Source organism: Notothenia coriiceps, unplaced genomic scaffold (assembly GCF_000735185.1).
Source record: "Notothenia coriiceps isolate Sejong01 unplaced genomic scaffold, NC01 NC01_scaffold00017075, whole genome shotgun sequence".
In the NCBI taxonomy this organism is placed as follows: domain Eukaryota; kingdom Metazoa; phylum Chordata; class Actinopteri; order Perciformes; family Nototheniidae; genus Notothenia; species Notothenia coriiceps.
In genome coordinates, this window is record NW_011349776.1 from 293,003 (window position 1) to 303,960 (window position 10,958).

At 44.3% G+C, this 10,958-nt stretch overlaps 1 protein-coding gene across 1 annotated transcript in view; it reads right to left on the reverse strand.

The window, feature by feature from the left end:
• Nucleotides 1–10,958, reverse strand: part of sipa1 (signal-induced proliferation-associated 1) — a 30,666-nt gene that overhangs the window by 5,976 nt on the left and 13,732 nt on the right. Inside the window, exons 2-8 of the mRNA XM_010776636.1 lie at nt 7,222–8,831; nt 6,429–6,553; nt 6,164–6,352; nt 4,703–4,877; nt 4,286–4,389; nt 2,815–2,972; nt 757–1,363 (exon numbers count right to left, since the gene is read on the reverse strand). Of these exons, the coding sequence (XP_010774938.1) occupies nt 757–1,363; nt 2,815–2,972; nt 4,286–4,389; nt 4,703–4,877; nt 6,164–6,352; nt 6,429–6,553; nt 7,222–8,323 (2,460 nt within the window). The 5' untranslated portion in view covers nt 8,324–8,831. The remainder of the gene's footprint in view (nt 1–756; nt 1,364–2,814; nt 2,973–4,285; nt 4,390–4,702; nt 4,878–6,163; nt 6,353–6,428; nt 6,554–7,221; nt 8,832–10,958) is intronic.

The following is a 10,958-nucleotide window of genomic DNA, read 5'->3' on the forward strand; positions in this document are numbered from 1 at the left end:
AAAGGAATCAGAAATATGTATACCTTTTAAAGCAAAACATTAAAGATCTCCTATCATGCTATTTTTAGGCATATATTATGGGCCTCAGATATATACAAATATATAAAAAACATGTCTATGATGTGTTTTGCTCAAAATACCAAACAGATCACCCATTCTAGCCATGCCTCATATCCCTCTATTTCACTTCCTGTTAGAGAAGTGCTGATTCTGGGTCCTTTAAACAAATAAAAAAAGAGGGGGGGGGAGCTTATGCCTGCTCAGAATTCTACCGAGATACAGAGCTAAATGCTGCCGTGATGAAACGCCATATCATGTTCACAACCACATCAAGGATTATTTCTGAAACAGTACGGAGCGGGTTTACCACAAGGTACCTTTTTATTTCCTGCTTTTTTACACATAGACTCACCAGTGTTAGCTCTGAGTGTTAGCGATGCTTGCTAATGTAAAGAAAGACCATATTACGTCCAAAACACGTTGCGCATTGTTTCTGATAGCAACGTTTCTGATTGGGCCGTGGGCGTAAAGCCAGCCCACATTTCAGATATGACGTCATATCGGACGCAAATCTGGATCAGCTCCGTTTTTCCCCCGGTTTTTGAGATTTGGGTACGGAGGAAAAGAGAGAGGGTTTTGTTTTCTGACACTTTGTGAGTTCACTGACACACCGGGGACACATATTTATGTATAAAAGACATAAAAAAGTGAATTTTGCACGATAGGAGACCATAACATCCGAGCACAATCACCCACCTCGAGCCTCTGCACCACCTCTCGTATGTCCTCCGCCTGGCTCTCCATCACACTGATTGACACTGACTCCCCACGCTCGTAGAAGATATCCAAGTAGGGCCCCCCCTGCTTAGTCTCTGTCACCGCCTTCCAGCCGATGACATCTCGACAGGAGCAGTTGAACACCACCCTGCGCGTGCACCTCTCTATGAGCACCACGGACTCAGCGGAGACCCCGAGCAGACAGGGCAGTCTGTGCTCCCCCGCCTCCGTTTCATACCCGCTGTTGACCATCACGGCCCACACCAGCGCCCCCGCACTGTGTAGCTCCGCCCCTTTGGCGCCCTTCAGCTTGTCCTTGCGCTTTCCTCCCAGAGAGAGCAGGGGGAACTTGGTGGAGGAGTCGATGGGCGTGGTGGTCACATAGTTTTCTGCCAGGTCCTTCAGGTATTCCTGCCGCGTGCGGGTGGCCATGGAGCGGAACTTCTCCGACTTCTCTGCAGCGTTTTCAGCGTTCACCGCCTTCGCCAGGAGGAAGTCTCTGAAGGCGGAGGAGCGAGGGAATCGTGCGCCCTTAGGGAACAGGGGGCCAAATAACGGCATGTCTTTAGAGCGTGTCACAGCCACCCTGAGAGGGAGAGAGGGAAAGAGGAGTGACAGAGTAAGAGACTGGGTGCAGCAAGATCGATCTACGTCTTGTTCTGGAGGGCTTCACTGGTGTGAAGTGCTCTCTAGAATTACAAACATTTACAGTGAACCTGCTGCAGGGGAGCACAGATCCGTGCGCTGAGCTGCCCCACAAGTACTATAATTAGACCCTCCAGAAAAACGCGGGCAAAAATCCTTGATTATGCGATTAAACATGCAGGGTTTTTATGTAATTTTATGCGGTGAAATTGCGGGAAGTTGCAAAATATGCAGAAAGTAGCGAAAAATAATAGATTTTTTTTTTAATATTGGGCTGTCTTATTTATTCTCTCTCACACACAACCTGCCACTAACGTTAAACCCCTTTCCTATTCAATTAAACACATTCAATGTTTATTTATTGTAAAAGCAATTGGGCTATTTTAATCACACTCTCTCTCTCTCTCTCTCTCTCACACACACACGTCACACATACGTCACACACACACACACACACACACACAAACACACTTCTCCGCCTCATTCTGTTTTCATTTACTCGTTCGTTATCTGACCAGCTTCAATCTTGTAGGCTACTCACTTCGTTTCTTGTAGCCCTCGAAAGGGTTTTGGAGGTTGATGCCTCGGTGAACGTGAGTTGTTTGGCTTTCTTGTCCGCAGCAGCAGAAAGCATNAACGTTAAACCCCTTTCCTATTCAATTAAACACATTCAATGTTTATTTATTGTAAAAGCAATTGGGCTATTTTAATCTCACACACACACCCTCCCCCCCACACACACACACACACACACACACACACACACACACACACACACACAAACACACTTCTCCGCCTCATTCTGTTTTCATTTACTCGTTCGTTATCTGACCAGCTTCAATCTTGTAGGCTACTCACTTCGTTTCTTGTAGCCCTCGAAAGGGTTTTGGAGGTTGATGCCTCGGTGAACGTGAGTTGTTTGGCTTTCTTGTCCGCAGCAGCAGAAAGCATATTTGAATGTTTGAATGAATCAAAGTGGGTCGTCACCGTCGATTTTCTCTAAAACGTATGCTCCAACACACAGTTGCACGGGGTGCAGAATATTTTCCCCCCTGCGCGAGCTGATGACGTCATCATCATCACTACTTCACGTCAAGACGAGTTAACTTTTTTTTTTCTCAACTTTGTGTGGAAAAATGCGGGGATTATGAGGCCTTTTGATAAATATGCGGCCTTTTAAAAATCTGCGCCATTTTGCTGATTATGCGGTAAATTCTGCGATCGCGTTTTTCTGGAGGGTCTAATATAATGTATTCCACGTGTGAAAGAGAGCACATAGTAACAACAATCCCAACGTTGGAGCCCACTGGCTGGAAATGATTTGATTGATATTTCAGCCTGTAACACGAGGGGATGGTATTTTTGGGGTGTGAAAGGGTGTTTTTAACAGACCTGTAATAGGTGTTGTCAGTGCACGGCTCATGAACCTGGATGATGATAAAGACATGTTGGAAATGAGAGCGGATGGTCTTTGGCGTGAACGGCAGCGCACCCGGCTCCTGGAACACGATCGTCACGATGTCGTTACCGACGTGTCGCTTCCTCAGCAACTGGAGAGTAAAAACACAGAGAGAGAGAGAGAGAGAGAGAGAGACGGTCATTAAACCATTAAGAGAGAGTCGTTATAGTAAAGTGAGATGAGCCATATAAAGGTGAAACAGTTTGACATCGAGATTCAGCAAAACAAGGTTTTAAGAAGGATTTTAAGAGATAATCTAAGTAGGGGAAGCAGACCTTCTTTAATTTCTTTAATTCTGGTGTGCAACAACAATTACATTATTATTGGATATCATGTATTTATCAAGCAATTTAAATGGTTAAATGTAATATTTTCATATAATGGAGGCGTGTGGTGCAGTGGGTTGTGCGTTGGTGCTTGGATCAGGGGGTCACAGGTTCTAACCCCACTGCAGTCAGCATGTCATTGTGTCCCTGAGACACTTCATCCCAAATTGCTCCTGTGGGGATTGTCCACAGTATTGAGTATGTAAGTTGCTTTGGATAAAAGTGTCTAACAAGTGACATGTAATGTAATAATGTATTGTTGGATGCAGTGTTGATGTTGTAGCAACAGTATTTACTGTATGTAGTGTAAACATTTGTTTATGCATTTTCCTTGAATACAGACCCCAGGCGGAGTAGTTGCAAAGGCATTCATGAGTATTAACTAACACTAATGTGCATCCATACACAAAAATCAAACAAATCAATGGTTAAATAAAGGCTTGATTGGGAAAATAGTTGTTGTAAAATAAAAAAATAAGCATGTTTTAATATTTTTTAAATAGGCTTGCATGACCAAAACCATACTGTACTTAGAAAAATACAGAATGTTGTAACTACAAGTTCCTTTATTGCACATCTTGTATGACAAAGTAAAAAATAGAACTGAAAAAAAAACTTTACCTAAAAGCGGGCAGTTTGTGGAGTAATCTCAGGGCTTTGTCACTACCAGGATTTGTTTTTATTTAAACCTTTAATCTATATAAGCATGTCATTTCCAGTGTCTTTTGTAATAACATCCAACAGCCTTAAACCGCACATAAAGAAAGAACGCCAGCTTCCTGAGAGAGGACTGTGAAACCCTTCCTGGTGGGAGTGAACACTGGGGGGCAGGATTTTTATGTCAGGCTTTTTACAGAATAAAGAGGTTTTTTTAAGAATTAAGAAGAACATGACAGTGTGAACAGAGATTGGTATAGAAAGGTTATACCAAGACTGATTTTTTATTTTTACGAATAAGCAGTGAAGCAAAAGTAATTCCGTGAATTCTAAGCGATGAAATTGGTATTGAAGATACACAAAAAGGCAGGAGAAGGGAATCATACATCAAATCTCTGGTGAAAGATATTTTATGTTGTACCTGTTGTGTGTTGTTGGATGTGTAGGGCAGCATCGTGGACACATGGAACATAATCTCATAGTCCTGGTAGCGCGTGTAGAGGGAGTGTGTCCCAGTTGAGTCCGCTACACAAGGACAACACACACAGAAAAACCCATCACACATCGAAACAGACACTGGAAAAAAATCAGTCAGCGTCTCTGATTGAACGAGTCAAACTCTCCGTCTCATTTGCTGTTCACTGAGTGGAGAACAGCTCTGAGATAGCAGCAGTGACTATGCTGTTTTGCAGGCATTACTCAGATTACATGTGTCTAGATAGAGGTTATCTCATGCTTTCAGCGGGGCACTGATGCCCTTCGGATAATGATCCTGCGACAAGGTGAGATACAGCCAATACGTGTGGGTGTGTGGTGTGATTTTCTCTCATCAGCTCACTCTTGTTGTCCAGTTGAGCTCGGTATTTCTCCCAGCCCTTCAGCCGCACGCGCTCCCCGAGCAGATCCAGGAACTCTTCGAACGCCGGGCCCGAGCTCTCGTTGTTGTACATGTCTTCCTCCGAGCTCTGCCCCGCGCGGCAGTACATCACCCCGACCTTACGCTGGAAATTCAGCTGCGTGAGGAAGACAGAGAAGTAGAGTTTATAATTACCCTGCCCAGACCTTTCATCTGATAGGGCATACTGATCATTTGACATCTTACTCGCAGCTCAGAAAGCTTGTCTGGAAGAATGTACGCTGTGAAATGTTATACTCCTGCACAGCACACAGCACACTAATAAACCTGTTAATCCCCTTTTCATATTAATGACAGAGTTCAGGCTGCGAAATGCTTCAAACTGAGAGTTTCTTTAAAGAAGTTATTCAGTCCTATTGTGAAGTAGTTAACCTGAAAGGTGAAGCAGGTGTGGGTTTAACTGGTTAATTCTGCAATTAAATGTAAAGGGATATAACAAATTAATTAAGCAATAGCTCACGACAGGCTGTGGTATATTCTCTAACCCTAACTGCAGGCAGTTTGCTTTTCAGCCCAACTGTATACTGTGTTTCTCAGGCGCGGAGGGATACTGACTTGTTGTGAAAAGTAACTTACAATTCTACCCGTGGTACACGCTCAGTATATCACGTCTAAGAACCAATCAGATTGCTTGATTTGACTTGTCCGTTTTATAATTGTATTTAGAATAGAATAGAATCTTTTAATATCATTATACATGTACAATGAGATCATAATAAATGCTTCTCCCTTTCAAGGGGCCATCAAAACAAAAACAAAAACATCACAACATAAGACAACAAAATACACGCAGCATACACACTTAGGAATAAGGGATAAAGGAATAAAGAATAAAGTGCAGTAATTATTTCCAGGAGTATAAAAATAAAATCTGTAATGTAATAAATAATAATAATAGTGTGTATTAATAATAATAATAATAATAATGATCTGTGTGTTTTAGTGGTATAGGACTTAAACGACTATGTGATCAACAGGAAGTAGTGTATGTATTTAATTAGTCCGTCTTACATGTCAATTGAGAACAACAGAAAAACTGTCGAATTGAAAAATACGGACGGATTTAACCTTAAGGAACTAAATTCAATTGAGGGGGAAAAAAGGACTTGTTCTGTGTACGACTACACAAACACATTGAGCCCTTTATATAAAGGAAAACGTTTTAATGTTGAAAACTCAAAACAGAAAAGAGAGTTATCAGGGTGTCACATTTTAAATCTTAACACACCTGATTGATCACTGTGGAGACTTCAGAGTCAGCTTTTCCTAAATAATGTTTGAGTCTGACCTTTGAAAAATAGCTTTTTGCTGTCACTATCCGATGTCCTGAAAAGCTCTCTGTCTGACACATCTTTGGTGTCAGACAGACGCATCCGTACTCACCCCCTGTTCGTCCAGCTTCAGCAGGGTGTCCCGGACCTTGGGGGAGTTTGAGGCCAAGCGAAGGCAGTGCAGGTTCAGTTCAGGCATGATGAACTCCAGAAGCCTCTTTGGAGACAAGCCCCGAGGGGTGGTGTGACGCGCGGCAGAAGGCACGGACTCCTCGAAGATGGATCCTCTCAGCGTCTTCATCTGAGGAGAGTCGTCACATGCAGTCAGATCGATTCAACACACACTGAACTCTGAGGACAGACGAGCGCCGGCTTACCTCTGTGGTGCGGAAGATGATTCGGTAATTGTACTGAGCTCCGCTGGACCCATCTTTCTCCTCCCGACGGAAACTGATGGCCACCGGACCGAGGCGATCGTCCATCCCGAAGAAATTCTGGTGTTCTGTGATCACAACACAGTCATACATGTGTCAGATCTGAAGCTCATACAGCACTGTTTGACAATTACTAGAGTGCAGAGGGGGGCTGCATGTTATATTTTATTTAGATCCTCCCCAGAGTTATGAATATTTTCTTTGAACCCTCCTCTTAATGGCAACACCCTCCCCCCTAATATATTCACTCAGTTTCATTCATTCCTTTATTTATACTCAGGAGAATATCGAGGGGCAATCCCCACTTACTATTCGAGTCAATTACAAACGAAAGAAAACAACAAGGAAATAAACAAACAATATTCAACGCCATTATAACAATAATGAAAGCCAACATAAAAACAACAGAAGATGTTTTTGATAGATACGATGGATTTTAAAACATATCAATTATAATACCGTATGCAAAATAGTACAGGGCAATACGGATGTATCTAAAAAACAATATTTATATTTATAACCATGTCCTTTTTCTGACATCCTCTCTCCTTCTATTTTTTACACAGTCCATAAATGGTCTTTTTTTTTCTTTTGAAAATGTGCTAAAAAAAAATGCTCTGGTTTATAATTTTTTTTCAGAGGTTGAAAATGATAACTTTTGTTAAGCTGGATAGATATGAAGTAGTATCCCTCCTTTCCATTGCCTAAACAGAACCAGCAGGAATTGAACTTGTACCTTTCATGTAGAAGTATTTGCGATAGTAATGGGCTCCCAGGTCTGCGTGCTCTATAAAGTAGTTGCTCTTCCCCTGCTGTTGCACGTGACTCTCTCTGGGCTCCTCCAGGACCGACACTGCATCGTTGGGGGTCCTCAGGCAGAGCCCCCTCCTCTCCTGGGACTGGTCCAGCCCCACCTGCTCCTCTCCGCCCGTCTCATTGCGGAAGTGTGGGCAGCTGAGCAGGAGTTCGTTGTCGTTGCCGTCGCCTTCGTCCAGCAGCAGCGACTGCTCGGGGTCCTCTGCGTTGACCCCGTTGCCCCCCCCTCCCTGCGCGGGCGAGGACGGGTTGGCCTGGGACAGGGGGCGCAGCTGGGAGGCGGCCGAAGCCCCCGAGGTGATGTTCTTTTTCCGTCCGATGCTGTCTCTGTTCATGGCCGCCTCGGTGAGGTCAAACAGGATGCTTTGGACATCATAGTGGGCGAAGTTCCTCACCCAGGCCCCGCCCCCGATGTTATCATAGGGACCCGGTTGAGGGATATGGGGGGGTTTGGCCTTCTTACTTAGACCTTCAGGCTTTGGGGGCTTGGGGGGTTTTGGGGAGTCCCCTAAAGACCCAATCAGACCCCGAAAGAATCCATCCGGCTCTGGAGGGTTGCCCTGCAGTCCCAAAAGCAGGAAAGGGTCTTTGAAGCGCAGGGCGTTCGGACTCAGGGGCCCCTGATCGTCTGTGCTCAGCTCCTGAATTTGAATCTGTCTCTCCAGTGAGGACAGGCTGCCGTATTCCCTGTGTAGCAGCACCCCCCCATCCCCCTGAGCCCCCGCACCCACCTTCTCACCAACCACCCGGGCTGCTTTCCCCCCTGCCTTCCCTGAGGAGTCCAGGTCTCCCAGGGTGACGTCGCTGTTACTCCTCTGCATGATGTGGCCCCGGCCCACCGACCTCAGCGTCAGCCCCACGCGGCTCGGTGTCAGGCTTTCTCCGTCAACTACATCGGTCTCTCTCCTCGGAGGCCACTCCACTACGCCTGCCTCGCGCTTGGGGTCAAAGTTGACGGTGGCGATAGGCGGCCGCATGTTCTGCCGGCGGAACTTGCGGATGAAGAGGTCGTCCGACTGCATGGCGCCTGAGAAATACACACCAGTCCAACAATCGCTTCCCCCACTCTGCTCCAGAGCGTTCTGCTCCTCCAGGAAAATGTCTGTCCTGTTCTCTATGGTGCTGGTATGAAACAGGAGCGATTAAAAAACCCCCACAAATAAACTTCTCATTCGCACAAATTACAATCTTTTAACTTTTTCCACCCTTGGGCTCTCATCGACGTGTCCGTGAGAGGCCACACTTTGAAATGACAAGTCAACAAGTTCTTAAGTGCAAATGAAGACGATGGAGGAGAATATGCAGCTGTGTCTGTTGCGAGACCCCGACCCATGAATCAGTCCTTGTCCTGGAGAGCAGATGCGTGTTTTGGTGGTGCTCCAGTTGGGGGTTTCTCATTCCTGCAGAGTAAGGATGAGAGGGTCATCGCCCGAGTCCTGTATCTGAGAGGCTCTTTTAACCCTTCGAACATGGCGTCCATTCAACTGCACTCTTCAGTGCCTGCTGCTTCCCTTTTGGTACACTGGACACCTGTAGAAAAACACAGAGAAACATCTTTATAAACTTCATCTTTCCAATCGTTCACCCGCACCGCCACTATCTTAATCGACAGCTTTATACTCAACCCTGAGCAGCTTGTGAGTGAGCACACTTAGAGGAGGGAATTGGCTTTGATAAACAAGTATTGAATTTTAACAATAAAGCAGCAGGCAGGTCTGACGCGCTGTATTGTTGAGTAATGCCTTGTTTTCTTTCATTATTGTTCTTTCCTTTACACACTTCCCGTTCCAAAAGTTTCCTAAAATAGTTCCATAGCAGACTTAATGCGCACCACGTCGCCCTGCACACGCTCACAATAGACACAGTATTAACACAGGGGAGGGGGCTTCCTGGCCCTCTGACACTGCCAACATTCAAGAAGTGCAAGTAAACTGTCTCTCACCCTCACATACGTTCACGCCAACACACGCAGCTTTGTTAGTTCACTTCTGCACCAGTAGTTAAGAGTACAACCACAGAAATATTGACACCAATACAGTATTTCAGATCAGCTGTTATTCATCAATTTGAGTCATTTAAAGCAACAGTTTTGCACTAAAGAGAGTCAGCCGGTGCACTTCCCTTTTTTAAGTAACAATATAGTTTATAATTCCTTGTTTTGACTTCAACTCACCAACAAAGTGCGTTTTGTTTCAGCTGGTTCCTGTTATCATTCGTTGCAGATGGCCCCGTCTTTGACAGAATTGACGTCAATGGACTCAAGTTGAAACCGAGTGTCGCTCTCAATAAGGTGCGAGGCTACTTCCTGTCTAGCGTTTTCACAAGCATCTCCTCTCTCACGCTTGCAGCCTAAAGAGCAGGTGCAGTGGTGCAGAGCTGCTAACAGAACAGCTTCACACACACACACACACACACACACACACACACACACACACACACACACACACACACACACACACACACACACACACACACACACACACACACACACACACACACACACACACACACACACACACACACACACACACACACACACACTATAGGAAGTCACAAGAAATCTTTGTTTCCCTTCCTTGCTTTCTCTCACTATCTCTCCAGTTCCTCACAGTTAGAAAATCTTTCAGCGGACATTTCTAAAAGGCTGAAACCAAAATAGTCTGTAACGTATCAAAGGTTATGCGTAGTTCTATTAGTGCATCATGAAATGCTTATGTGCGTAGTTATGTTACCATTCGTACCTTAATAATGTAGAAGCTATCTCTGATGCGGGTAGCAGGAAGTGTTTCTAGCTGCTGATTTTGCTCGTTTCTCTTTAAGGTCTTTGTTTTATTCTGAAGTGGATAATGTCTGCTTTTTAAAAAGTGGAAAAGAAAGGCTTTTATTATGCTCGTGACACGTTATTGTTCTCTATCATCTGATGCAACATTTGATCATTTTCAGCATTGTCTTCTGCGGCTCTATTCTATAACAAAAGCCTGAGAAGTGTGACATAAAAATGTCAAAGTCTCCATTGAATTGGCAAACAAAAACATGTTTATAAGTAATATTTCATTCAATATAAAAAAAGCTTACAATCTTTCAAAAAGCTTTAGGTGTAAAGTATTTGATCTGAAAGCTTCATCAAAGTAGGGGCTGGGAAGGTGTAGTTTTATTTTGTCATAACTGTCAAAATGTGCAAATACTGCCGTTTGTTGTAGCTCATGCTTATGTGCAAGCAGATCAAATGAGTGTCAAATGATCATAAGGATAGATAGTGTTACAAATAGTACATTATTCAACAATAAGTGTGACATTTTAATCAAATAAACCGTAATTTGTGAGTCTGATCGAACATATTATTTAGTTAGCTTGAAATGATACAGACAAGGAGAGCAATACAAAATGTGATAACCGTTTTTTAACATCTCTTACTAGTCCAGGCTTTCTTGAATCTAACAATTCAAGAGATTTCGGTTGTTTGGTTCCCTATCTGAGACACTGGCCGTTTCTCAATCGCGAGGAAACTGGCTTCCAAGCCAATATTTCAAGGATGCTACGCCATCGAGTGCCGCCGAAGGACTGTTCCAATCTCCAGCATACTTGGAATTCCACCGAGGCCACGTCCTTGGTTTGGGGGTAATTTCGAGGCTGCACATGGGTAGACTTCGCGTCCTT